Here is a 25,472-nt window from a genome sequence, read left to right as displayed (position 1 = left end):
GTCCACACAGTTACATACATACCCTTGATGCTTGAAACTGTTTACATTTACCCGTCCTTTTGTATTTCTGTTTGCTTAGAAGCCAGTAAAATGATACATCAAAGTGTTTAGAAAGCTGTTTTGCATGCCTTTCCTTCAAATTTCAAGACAGATTTCAATTTTGCATTTTAATATTTTTTCAGAACTTTTTCCCAAAATTATTTGCCTTTTTATGCATTATTTCAAAATTAAAATCATCACACTATGCAGTAAGTATTTTTACGTGTACATTTTTCCTCTGTGATTCCCTATCTTTTTTTATTTGTGCGACAGAAATGCTAAGCACTCTAAAGACCTGCTTGTTACATTATTTCATTTGCCTGTATTTATTCAATATTCACATCTGCAATTTTGTCCACCTTCATTACTTTCTTATACTTACCATAACAGAGATAAAAAAAAGAATGAAGGAGGAATCTGGACAATGTCCAAAGGTATAATCAATAAACAAAACAGATGTCCACTCAGGTCGAAAGGCTTTAATAACTAAAGGCTGTTAAATACAAAATGGTAAGTGCTTTTGCGGATATCCCGCTTCATCAGACCATAAACTAAAAACATAGCTCTACACAGTATTTAAACAATGCTACATCCAATGAAAAGTAATAACAAAACATGCATGACAAACCCTTACCAAAAGAATCATTGATATAAACACCACTTTTTCAAAGCAGGCTTCAAAGGAACATTATTACTGAGACCTGGACTAACATTTACTCTAAAATCTAAACTCCATCACAGTTCACAGTATTCAGCCTCATTACATATCTCACCTTCCCTAACATTATCACAGACAATATCTAAGACTAAAAACTTAAAAAAAATGACTATTACCTTTATATAAAATATGGTGGGCAAGGGCATTACTCATCATCTTATTTTTAATATCATTACAGTGTTCCAGTATCCTTTCCCTAAGTGTATGATTGGGCTTACCTACATAGAACCTCTCACACTCCATACAATAGGCCAGATAAACCAAATTCTTAGTTCTACAGTCTGCAAAAAAAAAAAAAAAATCAATCCTCTTGGCAGATCTAGGATGCTTAATGTATGTCACACTCCAAATATACTTACAGGCACTACAGGATCGACAAGGGTATGTACTCTTGCGATTTGATAACACTTTCCTATTAAAAGACTGTTGTCTGTAACATAGATATTGTTTAAGTGTTTTATTATTTCTGAATGCAAATTTAGGAGATGGCCCTTAAGCCTTCTTAAGATCTGCATATGTCATTAAGACAAGCCAGTTCTTTTTAATAATATCATACATCAAGCTCACATAACTAGAAAAAGTGGGTATGACCCTGGGTGTAGAGCTACTATTACCAGGGAGATGGTCAATCTCATGCACATACTCTGATTAATCAGAAAAAAAATGGTCTGGCTGAGGTGCCTCTATTCAAATGTATTTCCTCTATCGTGCACTCTATCTCAGTTAGAGTATACCCCTCTATTTATAAAATCCAATTTCAATGTGCTAATAGCTGCGTCTAAAATCCTGTCATCTTTATGCAACCCCATAACTCTGAGTATCTGGCGTTTTAGAACATTCCTTGGAATGTGTCTGGGGTACATACTGGTTTTGTGTAACAAATTATTTCTATTGCAAAGTTTTTTGTAAATGCCTGTGTTCAACTTCCCAAACAAATTCTTGTAAATGGTCACACCTCTAAAATCAATCTTAACATTGGAAGAGTGTACACTAAACTTCAGATAAGGTATAGTCCCATGTAAAAACATTACAGATTCAGACAGATCATCTTGTGATCCTTTCCATATGAAAAAAACATCATCAACAAAATGTTTATAAAACATGTGATCTGAAGCAAGTGTTACTGAAAACTGTTGATAAGCACAGTCTAGTGAAAACTAAAATAAATACAAACTTTACTAATAAACCACACAAATGAATAAAGGATATAAAGGTTAAAATCATACAAGGTTTGTATCATAAAGAAAATTCATAAAGGACCGTAAAAGGAACATAAAAAGGACCTTGAGGTCATGCTGCTTCCTAATACAGCAAACAAAATGGCCTTTTTTCTTTTTTAATTTCTTGCATAGATATTGATGGCATTAGTTTAAATGACTATTATAAATGTAATACTTTGAAAATGAACAAACGGCAGTATCTTCACCATGGCCTTCATAATTGATATAAGATTAATGAAAATGATTTTGCTTGATTTTAATAACAGGTAGCATGATACAGAATATTTTATCATACCTTACACTCCCCATTTACACAAATATCGTTAGATCCTTCCCAGCACGGTGTTCCATCGACCACAGCAGCAGCTCTTTCTGTGTAGAAATTGAAGCCTTCTGCTAGGCAGTTTAGGGAACATGATTTCACTCCACCTAATGGATAAGAAAAAGTGTTGGTTTATTTATTATTTAATTGATAACTACGTCTATTAGAATAGCTAAGTAAATTCATTACAATCTTTATGATTTCTCTTCTGAATCTATCAGTTCTTCTACTTTTCATGACACAGTATATAAGTAGCTTCTGTTTTCTTGACTACAGTCAATACATTTGCTAAGGACTGATGGAAGGTCACTCATTTCATTTCCATCCAGTCCTTACAGTATAGGGGACCTGTTTGAGCCTGATAATTTCCAATTCCTCCTACAACACTAAACATTAAGGCTATAAATCTGTAATTACCATACTGTGTATGTATGTAGGTATGTTCATATGTATACATAGAAGAAGTTATACAACACTGTATATGTAAAGATAGACGGTCACCATTCATGCAATTAAGCTATGGAGTATAATCAAAAACAATGACTAAGCATTCACTAAATAAGGTACAACTCTATACAAGTTAATTGTAGTGATGGGCTCCAAAAGCCCACGAGGCAAAATTAAAATCCTAAGTACGTAATAAGCCATCTCATGGCAAATACTTAATTTTTGTTCACAGCATTTTGGACCATACATGGTTAAAACTATTAGGGGCTTCTCTTGTGATTGCAGGGGGTGAGAGTTAATATTTGTTAAAACATCTTAAAGTATGCATTTCATATCAATCTACTATAGTTCTACAAACCTAATAAGGTAGCTCTATGGTTTATCTTAGTGCCGCAGGTCCCATCATTAAATATGTTTGAATACATCGTTTGACTCTGTGGTACCAATGCACTTATGCTTCCAGTTACTGCATTAACATCTCCAGTCATGTTCCAGTGCTGATATTAACTGCACTCTCCTTTGTGCAGAAAGTTGAGTTTGATTCCCACATCAGTTAATTGGATTAATATTCCAGCACTGGCACTGTATTGTAGCATAAGGTGGATGCTGCACTCCTGAGTTTAACATCCTTCAGATGAGATGTAATCCTCAGGCCCCCATCTGCCTGAGTTGGTGGTATTAGATTCCACAGTACTTATCAAAAAGTTCATGGGAATTCCCTGATGCCATGGCCAAATTTCCCGTATATAAATATCATCTTGTATATCCCTGAAAGGTGGTGAGACTAACCAAGTCAACAAAGTGTAAAATAAAATAAAAAATAAATCAATCAACTGACTTTGAGGTTTTATTTAAGAGTGGATCGAGGATCTTTAATTTTATGTTAATTTATTTCTTTATTAACCAGATCTGAGTACTGGTCCAAGTGGACTAATTTCAGTTTCAGTCCAGGAGCATATACTTAAAGGAAACGTAAATTAATGTGAATATAAAATTAAAAGTTTTCACCTAATAATTAAAATGATATCCCATAATTATCTAATTAAATATCTCCAGGCTGATTCAGTGATTCATGATAGAAAGCTGAAGCTGACCAAACAAAACCAATGCAAACGACAAAAATGATAATCGCATGCCAGGCATGGTGAAATGGTGAAACCTGGAAGAAAACCAAACCACAGACTGAACAATCAAGCGGGACAAACAAATCAATCACACCCATGTTGATTGCTGACCTCCCTCAACTCTGTTAGTTGTACATACTTAACCCTATGGGTACAAGTCAGAAAATCCAAGATATGTGTTATTTAGTAATTTCATAGTAATATTTCAACAAAATAGACAGTTCTACACCTTGAAACAGAAGTACTTTGCTGTACAGGTTTCCAAAAGATTACTGAAACTGACATTGGTTAAATAACATTTCTGCCTAGTTCAATCTTCAGTCCTTGACACTGTGAGGTGTTAAAACTGATTCCCCTGTTTAATACCTACCAATATTGTTTATAATGACACATCTTTTCCATTTTTTTAAGAACAACTTTATTAAGCCAACAACAAATAACAAGGTAATAAAACATCAAATTATCCTATACTCAATGACCCCATTAACTTTCAAAAATAATAACAATAATAATCATGATAACACAACATTCTGCTAAAATTTAGTAATATGAAACATACAGATTTTCCATGTTATGTGTGAAAACTGTCAGGAAATCATGAATTGGAACTGTATGAGTACTGGGGGAAAAAAAAGATTTTCAAGGTCAAAGCACTAATTTTCCATAAATTATATTTTGCTTACGTTTGCTATATATAATGCTATACGTTTGTTTTATTGAATTTTCTTAACTTAGAATCAATCTCTCTCTCTCTCTCTCTCTCTATATATATATATATATATATATATATATATATATATATAAAGAGAGAGAGATGCAATATAATTATTATAATATCATGATAAAAGCTGCAAGTGATACCTAAAAATTACAGAAATAATTCCCACTGGTAAATGGAATTTGTGGACCCAGTATGCAAGTGTTCCAGATCAGGTATCTACCACATGCTTATTTTTTAACATTTTCTGTGTGTTACCTTTTGAAAGGCCCATTGCCCAAACACCAGAGAGGTGTAGATACATGTAGAAGATTTCTTCACTGCATTTTTATTTTCTTTTTTATTTCAGTAACTATGACTAACATAACCTGACATTGTGGCAATTTCTGAATAACAAACATGTTTGCTTTATTTTCCTGAGTATAGTCTGCAGATAAAAGTTAGAATAGTACTCCCCTATCAACCTATATGAAATAAAATATACCAGATCTAGTATTCATATTCCATTAGATTTTTTTTTTAAACTTCTTTTGTATAAAATGCTTCTTTCCTTTTAATGTGCATTAATTGTTTTATTAGATGTCTGTATTATGCTGTGTAGTTTGGACATAAACCTTGCATAAACAATAACATTTTCAGCTTTCTGATGCTCTTTTACTGATTATCAGTGTTACAACGCAGTTTATTTTCTTCAGAAATTTGGAGATATAATAAAATGAAATGTTAAAAAGCTCCTTGACTTTATTTTCTTGTTATGAGAAAATTTCATGCATCAATAACATTCGTCATTTGCCTGATTGGCTATTAAAATGAATCAGTGTGCACGGTAATATGTCAAGTGGTTGAGTCCAAATTCCTTGAGTGTTAGTTGCCAAGTACAAGACACTATGGGAAACAATGCTGATCAACGTTTTCCAAAGGAAATCATTACTAGTGTGATTTCTAACTGATCACACACACACACACAAAAATACTATGCCAGTAAGCACCACATACCAGGAAATGGTTACTTTTTTTAATTAGAATTCTGCATTATTAAGATAGTTATACAGCTTGCATACATAGTCAGTGGTGGTCATTATCCTGATTCCCTCCAGCTTTTTCAGCTTTCATAACTCTAATGGACTTGTGCTGGGAAAATTGCCTCAATAAGATACTCCATTGTGCAGTAATTGTACATTTTCTTACCAGTTGGTCTGATAGTCTTATCTCGTTCACATCATTTTTCAAACAAAGGTATTGGGAATATAAATGGTGGATTAAAAATGCTACATCTGTAGACTTCCACATTTCTGTTAATACCTTCATCATATAGCAAGTTTAAATTCAGTGTTCTCAAAAACAAATTCAATCCAATATGGCATCAATCATAACATATCTTCTGGAGGGAGCAAAAGTAAACCATTTTTGAAAAATCTTCACAAGTTTGCTAGTAATAGAAATATTTTTGTAGTTAAAGATCTTAAAGCCCTTAACATCATAAATTGGACTAATATCACTAAACAGTATTTTTAAGAAAAATCTAAGGAGGACGTTTTGATAAAGATGTATAGTTTGTAACCATTATTGTAAAAGACTTATTTTTTTGATTTCGCATGAGTTGGGGTTAGATTGATTTCATGAGGCACTGGTTCTAAGGTCAGCCTTTTGTCAAAATGAGATTAATTTAATTTTGGATTTAATGACATGGTTTTATCTTATAATTATGTTTATTTTGAGGAGGAATATTATACATGTGCAATGGGTTTTGTGAAGGGAGCAGTGTCCCACACCTGTTTTTATAAATATTGCCATGTGGTATTGGGAGCAAGTATATGTTATGAGTTCACAATTTGGGGGTCACATTTTCTGTACATTAGATTTTTGGATGATATCTTAATATTTTGGAAAGGAGATTAGATTTTGCATGAATTTTTAATATACCTTAATAAAACAGTTTATTTTTTACATATTACTTGGCAATTCAGTTTTGATTGTACTAGTTGTTATTTTTATATAATTATATAGGCAGTTCACATTCACTATTTATTTTTTTTGCATTTTTATCAGTTTTCACCCCCATGGCTATATATATATATATATATATATATATATATATATATATATATATATATATATATATATATATGTATAGGCCAATAATTGTGATCGTAGGTGTCCCCTAGTCTTATTGGACATGAATGCTCTTGGTCAGGTTGAGACTGAAAGCAACTCCAATAAATAATCATGAAGGAGCTATGATTATATCCTTTGGGGATCAGAGTAACAGAGTTAAGGACGTTATTACTAAAAACTGGAAATTGGCATAGATTCCTTTGGAATGATGGATAGATTGGGGTGGTGTTAACATTTGTGAATAAAAGGACAAAGATTTTTAAAAATATATTTAAAGGTACTGGGCTGTACAATATCGAGTATGGCATGAGTAAATGTGAAGCTTGTTCCCAATATACATTTTCTCACAATGGAGCAAGTTTAAATGTGGTATCTTTTTCTAGGGCCATAAGGAATAATGTTACATTTAATTGTAATACCACTGAAGTGGTTTATATACTCTTATTTTTAACATTACCCTCATTCTGCATTGAGAAAACTGAACAATAACTCAGGTACAACATCTATGAACATGTTTATGTCATTAAGAAATGTGATACCACCAATGAATTGTTCCTTCATTCAAAAGTGTATAATGGGTTTAATAAATTTCTTTTTTTAAATTCTGGAAGCAGGGAAGTTATCCTAATAGGAACGAACATTTGAAAGCAAGACTTGAAGCTAGGGAGCTTTACTGACAAATCAAATTGAAGGCTACTTACCTCCCAGGGCCTCACGATAAAGTATCCCTTAACAGTGTGTTAACTTAAAGGCAAGTCATGTTGACATTAAATGACGTTTAACCTCACATTTTATTTATTAGGATCTTTTACCATGATATGTTTACATTTAATCTCAGGAGTTTTCAAAAGGTATTAACTTCTTAGTATTTTAATTAATACAATTGCTGTAGTAAGAATATTTATGTTTAATTTTACTAGCATTTAGAGTTTTAGATGTATTTGATTATTGTTTTTACACATATATTTATTTATTGTTAAAATTCTATCATTTTATACAATATCTATATGTACTTAAAGCATAATGTATGATGCACATATCATAACTGGTTTAAATGATTTTAGAATGTATTACATGTGTCATTGTTTTGATTTGTGCCAGGTGTCTGTATTTTTTATTACTGTATGCTTCTTATTTGTCAGGTTTTGTCATGTTCTTTAGGTGTGTTTGTTTAAAATAAATCGCCGACTGTTGTTTATTATTCTAATGATGTTTTAATTAAATAAGATACACCACAAAACAAATAAACCAGAAATATAAAACTGGCCACAGGAAAAAATCACCCTCTCTATATATAACACAATTTATTGACACAGATCACAGTGTTTAGCACTTTCATCTCTGGTCATTCAGTGACTTCTTCAGAATATAAAATCAGTTCAAAAAACATCTTTTAAAACATTTAAAGAATACACTCCCTTATATAGAACCAATGAACTATGGACATAAACTAATTAATAATTATAACTTAAAGACAGCATTGCTAAAAAATACATTAAAATAGAATAAAATTGAATTGACAAACATCCTTAGTAAGTACCACCTGTATATAAAGCATATATGTAAACAGCTGCATCTTATTTATTTATTTATTTACATTTGTTGACCGGGAGTGTAAGACTGGACATAGGTCCATTTTCAGCGGAGGCCTGGGGAGAAAAGCTCCACAGTAAATAAACAGACAGTAGTTACATTGGATTACATAGCGATTAACAATTTTATTAACATAGCAATTGATTACAAACATATTTACAGATGAAGAACATAGTACATCAGAAGACAACTAGAATCTTTATCTGCGAAGTACATAACAGACATTAACAAATGTTACAATAAGAAGTTCCTGCTGTATAATAAATATTAGGCTTATGAGCATCTGAGCTTGCTATAATCGAGGTAGTTAGTGGGGTGGAAAGAAAGGTAGTGGTTGGATGGGGTGAGTGATATTAGAGTGGGAGTTGCAAGGGCATAGCCAGCATGTTTTTAGGTGCGCTTTTAGTAAAGTTTTGAAGTGGGTGCATGAAGGTACGGAGATAATTGTGGGTGGGAGGGAGTTCCATAATTTGGCTATGGTGCAAGAGAATAGTGCTTCACCAGCAGAGTTAATATTACAAATGTATTATGGATTTGTATTATGGATATGTTTACACATATATATATATATATATATAATGTTAACCTACTAAAATAGTAATAAAATGTGTAATAAAATTTAATAAAATGTGTACTTGCCACCTTATAAACTGGTAAATAATAAAATAATGTGAATTACCTCCCCAAAGCTTTTAGTTTCAAAAAGCATGAAATGGAAAGGGAATCATTAATACCTGGACATTGGGTGGCATTTACTCTAAGATGCCATAAGACTCCTGTCTTTCCAAATATGATGTCCACGGGCCACCCCTGACATCAACATCAAGAACCTCTATAGCAGTAAATTTAATAAAAATGATTGTCAAACTCCATACAATGCTTAGCTAAAGCATTTGCGCCCTTTTTTAACCTAATGTCTCACAGATGGTCATAGATACGACCTTTCAATTTCCTCTCAGTCTTACCTATGTAAAACAGGGACAAATCATATAAAAAGCACTATAAATGACCTTTTTGGTGTAACGGGTACATTTCTTATTTAATTTCACTACCACATGCTAAAGGAGGAACCTTCTATGATATAAGAGCAATAGTTGTAAGAACCACATTTTTTCATGATACCTGTAGGACGGTCCTTATAATTATTCTCTAAAATATTCTTGAGGCACCTACCGCTACGATAAACACAATTAAGTTTTTCACCAACACACTACCTGATGTCTTTAAACAATGACCCAATTTTTGAATATAACATTAGCATCTGTTTACTAATCTTATTAAATGATGTAATAAATCTATGCTGAAAATGGTCAGGTCTCAACATAATGTTATCATTCAAACTAGCATCATTTTCAAAACAGCCCCCCTGTAATGACCGTATCAAACTGACAACTTGAAAGCAGAGGCCTAAAATGACCCCTCTCTATTTCACTGATCACCTCAACCATAACCTCATTAATCAAATTTAAAGGATACCCTCTTTTAAGGAACATACTCTTAAGAAGGTCACATTCATCCAAAAAAGCTTCAAAAACAGTCACCATACGGGCAGCTCTTACAAATTAATTGTAATATTTATATTTATTCTTTTTATTAAGATGTATCTATTTACATATATGCTTTATATACTGGTGGTACTTACTTATGATTTTTGTCAATTCAATGTTATTCTATTTTAATATATTTTTTAGCAATGTTGTCTTTAAGTTAGAATTGTTAATTAGTTTGTGTCCATAGTTCATTGGTTCTATACAAGGGTGTGTGTTCTTTAAATGCTTTAAATGTTTTAAAAGATATTTTTTGAACTGATTTTATGTTCTGAAGAAGTCTCTGAATGACCAGAGATGAAACTGCTAAACACTGTGATTTGTGTAATTAATTTGTGTTAAATACAGAGAGAGTGATTTTCCCTGTAGCTAGTTTTGTATTAATTAAATAAACAAAGCTGCTAAGTTTTATTAAAAGTAACCATCTCCTGGTAGATGGTGCTCACTAGTGTATTTTTGGTATTTGTAACTGATGACTGTTAGTGATTCTCTTTCTTGAGGGATTTCTCCCTTCTTTGAGGTGGTGTAATCATGGAGATGGTATATATGAGTTCAGAGAGAAGGGGGGGGGGGCTTGCCACCTTGTAAAAAATAAGTTATTTTACTTTTCTCCCATCTATATTTTGGTTATTATGTTTTCAGTAGTTTTTCTGCTCAAGCTTTGCTGTTCAACATTTCATAGTGGAACCATTTAGTTTGATACCATTTATCATTGCAGCAGTATATAAATCATACATATCCAAGTACTACTTAGATTCTAATCTGTATCAAATTCATGTAAATACAAAACCCGCGGGCATGTATACGTTTTTCTCCTTGTATAGCTGAGGTTGACTGAACTAAAAAAATATGGTCTGGTCCTATAAGGTAGCTCTGCAGAAAGTCACACATAACAGACTCTTATCTGAATGATGTACATCTAACACTTACTCCGTGGTGTCTATCACATATCTAAGAAGTAGCCCGATTTGTGATATAGCTATTATGATTTCTGTATGTGATAGTACAAAGTATCATTTTATCTATTTTCTCTGTCCATTTTAGTCTGAATTGTACTGATGCTCACAATTCTAACAAAGGAAGAGTCATGAACTGAGTTGAAACCAAACCATGGCACTAATGGTAGAAACATCACTCATGAGTAAAACCCTAAAAATAAAAAAATGTATACATTATGTTCCTATTCAGCATTCAAATACAGAAAGGAAAAGATAAAACTATTTGTGAAAGAAAATTGTCATCTAATTTTAACTCATATGACCTGCTTATCTGTCCAGATCACCATAGTGGTGTAACAACACATCACTGTTAAGGAACTTTACCCAGATTACTGATACTTCTAAATGCAAACAAAATGTTTCTCAAATGACTGTAGGAGAAGTTACCCACTAACACCATAAGTGCCTTGCCATGACATTTCCAAGTTAATGATACTAAAAGCTGGTAAACATCCATTATATATGACAAACTACGTAGATGTTGGAGTAGATCTCTAATACCCAGAAGGTCAATTGTAAACTAGTGATCATTTTATAAATGTTGGATAACTCTGTGCTCATATTCAGTCTGTCCTTTTGATGTAGCAAGAATGAAGTTGCTACTCTCAGCATTCTGTTGCATGCCTTCTTGTTTCAGTGAATTTACATTCCACCAGATCCAGGTGTAGCCTGTTACATTTGCAGTCCCCCTGGCTTCTGAGAAGATGTCCTTATGTCCACTCTATAGTTATTGCCCTCATTCCGGAAGTTGTGTTCCTAGTACTCCATTCCTCATTTATCCTTTTGTATAGGGTGATTTCATCTCATTGCTCCCATGGCCATTTATTCCCTCAGTGACCCTTACTATTACATGCACACAATGATACCTCACTGCCACTTACACATATCAGCTCACTGTCCCTTAATTTTATATGTACAAAAACTACTTCATCGTTCCTCACTGCTATATGCACATTTCACCTCACTCTCCCTTAGTGTTATATGTACACATGCAACCTCACTATTATATGTACACATGCCAATTCACTGCCCTTCACTATTATATGTGCACATGCACCTCACTGCCCCTCACTGTTATATGGAAACATATCTTACTGCCCCTCACTATTATATGTACATGTTGCCTCACTGCCCCTTTCAAAGATATGTATGCATGCCACCTCTCTGCACCTCACTGTAATATGTACCCATACTACCTCACTGCCCTTCACTATTACATGTACACATACCACCTCAATACCCTTCACTATTACATGCACACATACCACCTCAATACCCTTCACTATTACATGCACACATACCACCTCAATACCCACATACCACCTCAATACCCTTCAGTATTACATGCACACATACCACCTCAATACCCTTCAGTATTACATGCACACATACCACCTCAATACCCTTCAGTATTACATGCACACGTGCCACCTCACTACCCCTCACTATTAAATGCACACATGCCACCTCACTGCCCCTCACTGTTCTATGTACATTTCACTTCATTACCCCTCACTATTATATGCACACATGCCACCTCACTTTCATTGCCCCTCACTGTTATATGTACATGTCACCTCACTGCCCCTCATTATTATATGTACATCACCTCACTGCCCCTCACTATTATATGTACACAAGCCACCTCACTGCCTCTCACTATTTTATAAATATATATACTTTCTCAGTGTTCCTGACTATTAAATGTACACGTCACCTCACTGTCATACTTACACTTGCCCCCTCACTGCTCCTCACTATATGTACACATGCCACCTCACTACCCCTCACTATTATATGTGCACATGCCACCTCACTACCCCTCACTATTATATGTGCACATGCCACCTCACTATTATTGTATACATCACCTCACTATTATATGTACACAAACTACCTCACTGCCCTTTACTGTTGTGTACACGTCATCTCGCTGCCCCTCACTATTATTGTACACAAACTACCTCTCTGCCCTTCACTATCATGTGTATACATGCTACCTCACTGCCCTCTTTGTTATATGTACACATGCCACCTCACTGCCATCACTATTTGTACACAAACTACCTCACTGCCCTTCACGGTTATGTGGACACATCACCTCACTACCCCTCACTATTATTGTACACATGTCACCTCGCTATTATATGTAGACAAATTACCTCGCTGGCCTTCATATGTTTACATGCTACCTCACTGCCTCTCACTGTCATATGCACACATATCACTTTACTGTCTCTCACTATTATGTGTACACATGGAACCTCACTATTATATGTACACAAACTACCTCACTGCCATTCACTATCATGTGTATACATGCTACCTCTCTGCCCTCTCTGTTATATGTACACATGACACCTCACTGTCATATTTACACATACCAAGTCACTGCTCCTATTATATGCCCACATGCCACATTGCTGCCCTCACTATTATTTGTACAGAAACTACCTCACTGCCCTTCATTGTTACATGTACATGTCACCTCACTGCCCCTCACATATATATGTACAGGTTACCTCACTACCCCTCACTGTTATATATGCACATGTCATCTCACTGCCCATCACTGTTATATGTGCACATGTCACCTCACTGCCAATCACTATTCTATGTACACATGCCAACTCACTGACCCTCATTGTTATATGTACACATTCCACCTCACTGCTCCTCACTATTATATGTACAATTGCCACCTCACTACCCCTCACTATTATATGTACACAAACTTACAGAGTGTCACTCACTATTATATGTACACATGCCTCCCCACTGCCCCTCACTATTATATGTACACAAACTTCCAGAGTGTCACTCACTATTATATGTACACATGCCTCCCCACTGCCCCTCACTATTATATGTACACAGGCCAACTTCCAGAGTGTCACTCACTATTATATGTACACATGCCTCCCCACTGCCCCTCACTATTATATGTACACAAACTTCCAGAGTGTCACTCACTATTATATGTACACATGCCTCCCCACTGCCCCTCACTATTATATGTACACAAACTTCCTGAGTGTCCCTCACTATTTTATGTACACATGCCACCCCACTGCCCCTTGCTGTCATATTTTCACAGGCCAACTCACTGCCCTTAACTATTGTATGTACACAAACTACCTCACTGCCCTTCACAGTTATGTGTACATGTTACCTCATTACCCCTCACTATTTTATGTATACAAACTACCTCACTGCGCTTCACTGTCATCTTTGTTATATGTACCAATGCCACCTCACTGCCATCTCTGTTATATGTACACTTGCTACCTCACTATTATATGTACCCATGTCACCTCACTGCCCATTGCTGTTATATGTACACTTTCTCCTTCACTGCACCTCACTTATTTACAAATGCCAACTCACTGCCCTTGAATGTTTTATGTGCACATGACACCACGCTGACTGTCACTGTTATATGTACCACCTCAATGTCCCTTACCATTACATGTACACATACCATCTCACTGTTGTATGGGTATTTGCCACGTCTCTGCCCTTTACTGCTGTTTGGCCATATACCACCTCATGCCTTTCCTATTAAAGGGCAGTGAGATGGTATCATATATATATATATATATATACACATATCACCTCACTGTCTCTTCTTTTCTTGTTTGCTTCTAAGCTGTGTGTCATATCCTATACTTTTTACAGGAAGTTGTGCCCCCCCCCCAGTCCAGTCTTGTTCTCATATCCACAGTATCAGTGGACAGCTTTTAAAATAAAACTATTTCTCATTTTGATTTTGACTGCTGAAATGCCAGGCTTTCTTCTTCTGCAGATTTATGCAGAAAGAATCTGTAAGGGTACACCATAAAGCTGTACTGCCATCAAAAGTAGTTGTAACTCTGTCCCCCGACTTTCTTTTGATATTATTTTTCTTTCTCTTCCTCCTCCCATGATGACCTCAGGTGACTGGTATTTCAACTGCACATCACATGTCAGTTCATTTTCTTTGTACTGGTGACTTTGGAGTGGCAGTAGTTGGGGGGGGGGGTCTTTGTCATGCCTTCTCAAGATCTTCTAGATGTAAGGAGTGCATTATTGCTAGTGCTGGACATAACTACATGTTTCCACAGATTTACTATTAAAATCCTAAAACGGATGCTGTCAAATGATCATGTCATCAAAAAAAATACTGAAAATAAAAACATCAGACAGGCAACAATAATGAAACCAATAATGTCGACCCATCCCATTAGACAAAGTCAACATTACCCAGTGCACCTTGCTTTCTAGTCACTCCCAAGTAATGTTTAGAAGGGGGAAGCCACCCTGCACCCCCATGTGGGGAGATGCACCCCTCACACCCCCTGCTAATAATGTATACATATTCCAAGATTGTACTACAGTGATGAAATGGTTATATTTCTCAATCCCCAGTGCACCATGACCTCCAGATAGAACACCGATCTCACATCAAATGCATGCTAGCATTCACTGTTGTGGAGCCGACCATTTTTGGTTTGAACTTCTGTGAACTGGAAATTTGCCTTTCAACCATTCCCAGTTTGCGTGAATGTCATCCAACATTTCTATAGCAAACTGTTTCCACATGTGTCCTGTGTGGAAGCTGACCTAAGAATAAAAGTCCATCGACAGTGTCTGCCTATTGGGAAGCCCTCACAGGGCCCAGCAGTTTCATTGTATGTAAAACATTAGCTCTGCACCCAGGAAAGGATTTGGTTTCTTACTAACCATCTCAGTCACAATTATCTATATCCCAGCTGCTACTCAGACAGAGGTTACTAACATGGCAGGTGTGACTTGTCCCTTTTCGCCATCAGGCTAGCTCTCCTTGAACAGACTTGGATTTTTGTGAAATGACATAGGTATAAAGCTTTTGTTTCTTGTCACAATTCTGATTCTATTCTTTCATAAACCGGACACTATCTTCAGTTCAGTTTAATTACATACTGACTGAGATCTTTCCAGTAGTATTTCATTTAGAATGACACCACCATACTAGTTCTAGTTATAATATTCTGTGTTGAATTTATATTTTAAAAATAGTTTGCTTATATGATCCAACACATAATATGGATCTTTTTCTTAACAAATTATTTTTAGATACTATCTGTATACATTAATATCAGTACAGAAGAAATATATTTCTGGTTTGTAAACTAGTCATTTATAATATAGTTTTAATCTTTTTTTTGTATACAACTGTCTGAAAATGTCTACCTTTGTATGATATCCAGCTATATGCCTGAACAATACTCAACTGAACTGCAGTTTTCCTAAATTGTAACAAAAAAATTATCCCTCAAACAGGTGAGAGGGCTTGTATTACTTACCTCAGAGGTGCTACATCCAGAATGCTGACTATAGAGGTGTGACATCTAGTTAATATCCCACCAGACTGCCACCAGTTAATGTGACATCCAGACAGTATCCCACCAGACTGCCCACCATATAGAGGTGTGACATCCAGTTAATATCCCACCAGACTGCCACCAATTAATGTGACATCCAGACAATATCCCACCAGACTGCCACCAAATAATGTGACGTCCCTTACTATCCTGGGGTCAGTAACTAAGGAGCTTCAATCCTCACTACTGACTCCAATGTGAAACTGTCAATTAAACAGGAATAATATTTCACAATTTTCTCCTAAGAGCACAACAGGAACATGCTCTATAATCTGGAAATGGACTGTATACTTCTGTGTACTCCTAATGTAACTCCTTATTAGACACTTAAGAGCAATGTGTCCCAGTTTAAGACTTCTAATACACTCACACTTAAATTAAATCTCACACATCCAGACACTTCTGGGAAAGCCTGACACACATTTCCAGCTATGTCTCTTCCTCAAAATAATACAGTAATGCTCCCACCAATCAGAGTGTCTTCATGCTCTTCTAAAGGGGTGTCCAATTATGAAAATTAAATATTAAAACAAATAGTAGCAAATGACATAAGCAGTCAGGCTTTTGGAGTGAATCGGGAAGTGATCTAGGCAAGTATAAGCACTCTCAAATCACTAAAGAAAAACACTGCTTGTCCAGCCACAATGTAAGTTAATAAAAAAAAATATTTAATATTGAGCAAAATGATTAAAAATATAAAGCAGTAATTCCCAATAAAAAAAACAGAATTCAGTCACCAGGAAAATTACATCCGTACTGTAGGATAGAGATCAAATATTCATAAAAACTCTAACTGATCTAGCTGATTTGTTATAATTCCCTAACTAACTAAAGAACACCAGAGCAAAGACAGGCTTACAGCTCTTGGTGAGTCCTTTTTGGGTATCCACTGCACAGTTCAACTGATAACTGTAACTGACAACTCATAACATGCTGTAAATGTCTCCAGTGGGCTCTTTTATAGACTAGTCCAACTGTCAACTGTTCCAGTTCTGATTTTCATTTCATATTTTTAAATTCAACCAACAGCTGTTTTCTAAAAGTTTCTTCCTGTCTTTCAGCTTCTGACAGTAACACCTAGCAACTGTTAACATTCTGATGACATCTTCTGCTGAGCAACTGAATCTGAGACAGATTGCCTTTAGCATCTCTCTTCACAAACATGCGCAATTAGAAATGTAAACGGACACTGTTCAAGTCTTTAAACATTCTGTTCAAACAGATCATAAATCAACATGCAAGAACTTAATTACAATATCATAGCTAGTCATGCTGGCATTATAATACACAGGTTAAAATGAAATTATATACAGACCTTTAGCCAGACATGCTAGCACAGATCACAGTGTCTAATTTTGTTACAGGAGGTAGCAGGGTAGAGGGGAAACAACTCCTTAAATGGGAGCAGATATTGGGGCTTTTTTCTTTTTAGTACTTCATTTCACTGAATGTACTCATAATTACTTTTTCATTTGAGTGCATTTAATGAAACTGTTGTTTGAATACCTATTTTAGATAATGAAATTATGTTGGAGGGTTTCACTCTTCACGTTTATTTATGTAAGGTATAGTATATCCCCCACTGAAAATAAATGATGGCAGAAAGCTTAACACTGGTTTTATCTCCCCTGTGAAAAGTTTTACAGGTGGAAGATGTTTCCCATTCATTTAGACTCATCTGAAAAGAAAGTTTGGGATTACAACCCAAAAGCTTGATTGGAGACTTCAGATGTTGTTCCCCTACACTGACAAATGGCATAATGTCAGCCATAATAAAGTGCAGCAGATTTGCAATAATTATGACTAACTGCAACTACCCATTCGTTTCAACAGTACATGCTTTTTTTTGTTACTACCATAGTTCACACAGAGCTAAACTTTCCATCCAAACTGATAAATGTCTTGCTCCTCTGCTAAACTCTAGTTGTTCCAATGTTTGTACATCAGTATAAACTGAGCCAAAGGTATGAATGTGCACTTAAATAGCCTGATAATAAAAATAACAGTTAGATTTCCTCAGAATTCATAATTATTTGTTGAAGGTCCTTCCTCCATTGGACAATCATTGAAAAAAGAACACTATTTTAAGCTCTTCTTTTTTTGCAGGAGGCAATCCCCCTCTGCACCCCCTGCACAGTGATATCCCTAAACTGTTCAGCTTATATATACCAGCTCCACAGCTGCATAATAGTGGAGAAAAAGCAAAATCATACCGTCTATGAAAGTTTCTTTCAGACAATCATAATCGATTTGACAAACACTGCTTGGAAAACAAACTATTCATGATCCTTAGTAGATAACAGGAAAGTGCAAAACTTCCCTTTACACATAAAAAAACACTTTTTCAGGAGGCAAGACCCTCCTGCATTCCATGATCTGGGGAACTGTACTCCACGTTACCTTGCAACATGTATATACTGACTTGGAAGTTGCTGTACTTTGATCGAGCGATCTTGCTCCCACATACAGCAGTTTCAGAATTAGTTGACATTTCATTGTCATCACACTTTAATTCTTGCTCTTTAAGGATAACACCTACATTTCCTAAACATGCAACAGAAAACCCTAATTGGGCATATAAAATGTGTTGTTTCTATTCAATAAACATTTTAACATTTCTATAACATATTAAAACCACAGTACTACTTAATAAAAATGTTGTTTTATACACATAACCCTATGCTATCTAGTGAATCCACAAATGACAAAATAAATCAGTAAAAAGATATTTGATCCAAAGTTTGCTTGGGTTCTCTTGCTTTTTTTAAATTATTTATGCTGATAGTTTAATTTAGGCTCTTGGTGTGCTGGTTTCTAGGAAACTCTGGTACTTACAGTTCATTCGCTGTTATTTTGCTTGGCGTAAAGACAGTGTAGCATACCTTTGTGAGAGTTCTGCTCTTATGGGATCAGAACGTTTGTGTAGAGGTACAATCAGAAATAATCCTTTCCTGCAGCACACTATTAAAAATAGATTGCATCACACGAACTAAGACGTTAGCATAACATGTTAAATATATTCATTTTAATAGTCAGAAAACATAACTGAGTGGTGATTACATTTGTTTAATTAAAGGTTCTTAATGTTTTATATATACACTCCTCACAGTTATAAGATGAATTATACTATACCATATTAAGATTTTTTTTGTTATTTTTCTGTATGAATCAGTCATAATTTGTAGAATAATATGCATGAGATGATGTATTTCAAATACTTGCATGTAATGTTTTTTGCATAAACAAGGCATCACTGTATAATTGCACAATCCAGAATAAATTAAACTGCTACAATCACACCTTTTGAATTGGTTATTATAATTATGGGGCAAATCATTTTATTTGTACTTAAGCCCCTTTCTGAAACAAACTACCTTAAGGTTAAACATTTAGCTTAAATAAATGTCCAACCAAATTTCCTTTTGGCCATTTAGAAACCAAACATCCATTTGCAAATGTGATAATTTTTGTCATACTATTAGCAGTGCTGTGTTGGTTACAATATCAACTAGTTAGACCATTAATGTTCTACATAAATGGATTCTGCAGCACAAAGCACTGCAGTCTTATCTGTGTGAGAATGTAGTCCTTTCTGCAGATGAGACAATACGTGACATCACTGGCGAAATTACATCAGTAGTATGGGAAGAAATACTTCCAAGACACACTGTATAAAGAAGGAAGCTGGGCAGTGTGGAAAAAATATCAGGAATTCTAGAGCAGACATTCTGTGAAATAATGCCAGCTAAGAAACATAGCAGAAAAATCATATAGTTCTGCTATCCTCACAGATTAAATCATTACACGTTTCTGTGCAAAAACAGTATGGGCTTTGTTCCAGCTGGTGTAATGCCAGTAAACTTTGTTGAAAAAATGTATATTTTCTCTTCCTTTAGTTTATTGCTTCAGACTGGCATATTCCATTTTTTTTCATTGTCGCTATATATAACAGTTTAGGTTTTTTGTTCTTCCTGAGTAACCAGCCAAGCCTGAGTGCTAGAGAACACAAAGAGGAACTTGTCATGTTGTTGACAACCTTAATTTTTTTTTATATGATTGGTGTACCTACTACTTAGAAATTGGAGGATTATGATGGGGTTTGTAGTCATAATTTATATGATCAGGAAACTTATGTCAATAGATTCACCATGAGAGTTTAGCAATTGAACTTTCAGGACACATAATATATTGACTATGATCTGAGCAACCCAGTCATAATTCTTTGTAACACATGGAGCTGTAACTCCTCCAATGTATTACCATTGCAGAAGAAAAGCATAGACGTAAGAAGTGTTTGTTAGTTGAACAAATGTACACAAAGTTTTAAGCTTTAAAGACAGTTTGACATATCAGTGCACCATTTTTGTCTGTGTAAAATGTTTCTAGCTCTGATATGTGTTATGTACTGCAGCATGAGATTAGATTATAGCAGGCTTGAGGGGTACATAACAGAGTTGTTATGCATAATAAGCTTATCTTTTCACTGATTTCCAAGTATAATCACAACACTCCATGTTGTACTATGATATTAGCAACTCTGCAATAGAGTGTTCTTCTGAACACGCTTTACCATTTCAGGGCTGACCTCTGGACAAAGAGAAAACATGACTGTATCAACATCATTAAAGCAGTTGATGACCTGAAAGCAACCAATATTATCAGAAAACCAACACCTGATCGGGGCTAGGAACTTTAGATGTAAACTGAACAAAGATAAATCTCTGTTCATTTTGAGTACTGAGAATGTCTGTAGTATAGTCTTGTTGTTTGTCTGAAGTCTCTAAGTGCATTCCTCAGAAATATACATATTTTAGTTGGTTATGGGAAAGTATACATTCAGTCTAACACAGCATTAGTTGGAGAATTCTCATTTATCCAAGGTACCTAAATCTTAGAATTAGTAATTATAAGTAGTAAGGTTGTCAGCGATGCAGCCCCCACAATGGGGAAGTGTGCAAGGGAGCTTGTTCCATGCAAAAATGCTTTTAATGTATAATTGTGACTTTTAAAATATGTGGTTGTTCGCTGTGATTCAGACTTTTTTTTGTAGTTTTGGGACTCAAACTGTCAATTGTGGAACTTCAAATAAAGCATCCCAAATACACAGCCTCCATTAATGTAGCTTTCCCAATAAATGAATCACCTCTTTACTCATGATGGTGCAATTTTCTGGAAAGCATACCAGTTTAATGTGTCTAATGAAAAGTAGTTCACCTTAAACTATAAAAAAAGAAAAGAGATGCAGAAAAAAAATAGACACAGAGCTAGCAGATGGGGTTCTGACACACACACACACACACACACACACACGTTGTATCATTCCTGCAAAATACATACTGGAGTGACCAAAAGGACAAGTAGCATTAAATAATACATGTAAAATGCAGGCAGTAAAAATTCCATAAAGCAGCTACCATTCAATGAAATAAATACAATGTACACAAGCACTAGTAACTACTTTTAGTCTAGAAAAGAATAGTGTAAAACATAATACTTCACTTATTGGCATGTAAGCAATTAATCATGTGAAGAGAAATTATAATCAGAGAAGAACAATTCATAATCTTTTAGGTATATCAAGAATCTCAATGGCAACACCCAGTTACAGCACAATGGCATGAAAATTACAGAACCAACTGATACTGTCAACATCCTGGCAGATAGGTTCAGTGCTAAGTTTACCCCCCTCTCAACCCCTAAAGGGCCCATATCTATACAGGAAGAATGCAGAGTCCCTGTAATCACATCTATGCAGGTAAAAGCTGCACTCTCTAAAACCAAAATCACAGCATCCATGGGACCGGACAACATCCCAGGCTGCATTTTACACGAACTTCAGAACGAACTGGCTCCCCACCTAAGCACCATGTTCAGTCATAGTCTCACATCAGGCTTTGTGCCCACTGAATGGTGCAGCAGTTATCACACTCCACAAAGGAGAGCCACCACTGATCCTGGGAACTATTGCCCTATTAGCCTGATGAGCCTAGTCTGCAAGGCCATGGAATGTATCATCATGGAACTCATAAACAAAGACATTGGTAACGTTCAAACTCTGGACCCCACCCAGTTCGGGTTTGTGAAAGGCTGATCATGCCTTCTGAACCTGATCGACGTTTTTGAGACAGTCACCAAAGCCGTAGATGAGGATAAGGTGGTTCACACAGCCTATCTTGACCTCGCCAAGGCTTTCGACACCATACCCCATTCTGGAATTATAGCTAAACTCACTAAACTAGGTATAAATACCTACATCACAAGATGGGTTGCCAGCTGGATCACTTGACAGAGCCCACACTGTAAAAGTTGCAGACTCCAGATCTGACTTCAAACCAGTGACAAGTGGAGTACCACAGGGTTCAGTCCTGGGACGTCTCCTGTTTGGTATCTACTTCTCTGAAGTACAGGCTAACACAGAAGGCCTCTAGCTAATAAAGTTCGCAAATGACTGCAAACTAGGAGCCATAGTTGAGTCCCCAAATGGTGTGGACATCCTACAGAAGGGACTCACTGAGAAAGATGCCTGGTGTCAGAGGCATGGCCTCAAGCTCAATGCCAAAAAGTGCATTGTCATTCAGTTTGGTAAAAACTCTGGACCCATGAACTACCATATAAACGGCAGTCTACTTAATGCCGAATGTGTGATAAGAGACCTTGGGACCCAGGTGGACAGTAGTCTCTCCTTTGATAATCACATTGCCACAGTAGTCAGGAAATCCTTCTATGTGGCACACCTCATCACAAAAGGGTTCTCATCCAGGAAAAAAGAGGTCATTGTTCCCCTCTACTCGGCACTCAGACTCATTAAGAGTACAATGCCCCTTTTGGAATGTACCTCACAAGACATCTGCAGCAGCTGGAAAGGCCACAGAACTACCTCACAAAGAGGGTTACTGGTCTCAAACAGATGCCCTACACTGACCGTCATAAAAAACTCCAGCTTTACTCTGTAGCATATTGCCTACTCTGAGGAGATCTCTGCCTAACATATAAAGCTATGTTAAACCCAGCGCTGTTGGACATGCTACATCTTAAGAAATTCCAATCCCTACGAGCTACATGCTCTAGGGACCTAAACCTTGTCACCGCAATAAACAGGACATGCTGGAGGGATAGATTCCTGTCCCAGAGACTTCCTATACTCTGGAACAAGCTACCCATCTATGTTAAGCAAAGTTCCTCATTAGCACTCTTCAAGAAAAATCTTGAGTGGATGGGAAATGGGAAATACACCCTGGGGATCACTTCTGTGGCTCTACTCAACAGGGGCACAGGAAATGAACTTCCTTGGGTGGCATAAGCCAGGGAACCTTGTTGGCTAGGCTTACTTAGGCCCTTGGGCTGATAACCTAGTACCTACCTATGAACCTATTATAATTATAACTTTATATTATAATTAGCCTGTTCCGTGCATTTCAAAGAGAAATAACATTTTAAATGTGAGACTTAAGATCTGCCTTTAAGTACACATTCAAATTCAAGTGCCTCATGAAGGTCTGGCAGACTGTAAGAATTAAATAATGCTTGCTGACAGCATTCCCTTTTCTTTAAGTAAGGTTTCTGTGTTACCTTCTTTGTCAACCGATTCCACTTATTTTAATGTTCATAAAAGATATTTCTGAAAGTGAGTACGTCCTACAGAATATCTGTGCAAAACACCGTTCATTTTTCTGCACAATTAAATACAAATGTTCATGTATGATATAACTCAACCTTCCAGTTGTTCAAGCAATATAAAAATAAATACAAGCCAAGCTTTCTGCAATACATCTGGGGTTATGATCAGATCTCTGATCATAACCAGTTTATTATGTGTTCAAAATATGAATGTCAGAAAATTCCTTAGACACTTAGAGAGTCAAGTTAATCATAATTCTTTGTAGTACATGGAGCTTCATTGGGGTTGGTTGCGGTAGTGCAGCAGTTACTATTGTCACCTCAAAGCAAGAGGTTCTCTGGTTCGATTCTTGACTGGGGTGCCTTCTGTGTGGAATCTGCATGTCCTCCCTGCAGTCATGTGGGTTTCTTCTGAGTGCTCCAGTTTCTTCCCACATTCCAAAGACATGCAGGTGGACTGAACACTCTAAATCAGCTGTAGGTGAGTGAGTGTGTGTGTGTGTGTGTGTGTGTGTGTGTGTGTGTGTGTGTGTGTGTGTGTGTGTGTGTGTGTGTGTGTGTGTGTGTAAATGTGTGGCACAAATGAACTACAGCGGCAGGGCTAGCCACCCGGCAGTGTAAACCTTGGCTTGAGATGACTGTCACTGCTGAAGTGGCACCCCGATCCCATGTGCAAAATGTGAAACAGGTTTGAGGATACATGGATGGATGGAGCTTCATCTGCTCCATACTTTAAAACAGACAAAACAAAAAGTTTAGGAGCACAAAGTGTTTTATTGGCTTTGAAAGCCTAAAAGATACTTAGTCCTGCTTAACTGATATCAGCTTCCCTTTCATCTTCTTTGCTTAAGAGTTCTGGACAGATCCAAAACAGTATGGAGAAATAATATATTCAGGGACAACTTTTAAATATTGCTCTAAGTATAAAAGAATACTGGGTTTTGTATCAACATTAATTTCTCAGCAGTGTGAAGTATAAAGCTCTTATGCCTTTCATTAATGATGAACTGCAATCCTCAGTGATTTTGCAGACGATCCAAAATTTTACGGGGGAGAGGTTGGGTGGGTGGGTGGTACTGTTAAATCAGGGATTGTTCAGAGGTAAGGGCAACACACAGAAACAAAATGGTTCTCTCTGGAAGCAAAAACTTCAAAAGGTGCAAGACACTTTGTTCTGCCACACTTTCTAAGTATGACAGAGTGAAGTTTGAACAGTTTTTAAAAGGTGTTTCCCTTCTGCCATCATTCTTTTGCTGGCTGGCACTGTCTACCCTTTTCGATAACCTGGTGTTAACAATGCTTGGGTGTCCTTAATAAATTTTTGTTAAACACACCTAAGTGCTGTTAAGATAAGGCCTCATACTAGAGAAATGCTTATTAATTTTTTTCCCCCCAATTTCAGAGCGTAATCATAGCGTTCAATGCAATTCATACAAATTTCAGGACATTACAACTGAAGTGATCATTAGGGACAAATGACTATCCCAAAATAGAACTTAAATAATAAGGGCTGCAATATTGTGTCTGCATTATGATTGAAAGCCTAAGTGTAGGTCGCTTATTAGAAACCATGCCCGATGTTAGAGTAACAACAGAATGCATCATCAAAAAA

General features: G+C 36.0%; 1 protein-coding gene across 1 annotated transcript in view; it reads right to left on the bottom strand.

Moving 5' to 3' along the window:
• Positions 1 to 25,472, bottom strand: part of LOC122787163 (A disintegrin and metalloproteinase with thrombospondin motifs 10-like) — a 1,217,364-nt gene that overhangs the window by 269,023 nt on the left and 922,869 nt on the right. The window contains exon 16 of the mRNA XM_044053741.1: positions 2,273 to 2,406. Within this exon, the coding sequence (XP_043909676.1) occupies positions 2,273 to 2,406 (134 nt within the window). The remainder of the gene's footprint in view (positions 1 to 2,272; positions 2,407 to 25,472) is intronic.

Source organism: Protopterus annectens, chromosome 13.part0 (genome assembly GCF_019279795.1).
Source record: "Protopterus annectens isolate FY-2018-M chromosome 13.part0, PAN1.0, whole genome shotgun sequence".
In the NCBI taxonomy this organism is placed as follows: domain Eukaryota; kingdom Metazoa; phylum Chordata; order Ceratodontiformes; family Protopteridae; genus Protopterus; species Protopterus annectens.
This window is presented reverse-complemented; position numbering and strand designations above follow the sequence as displayed.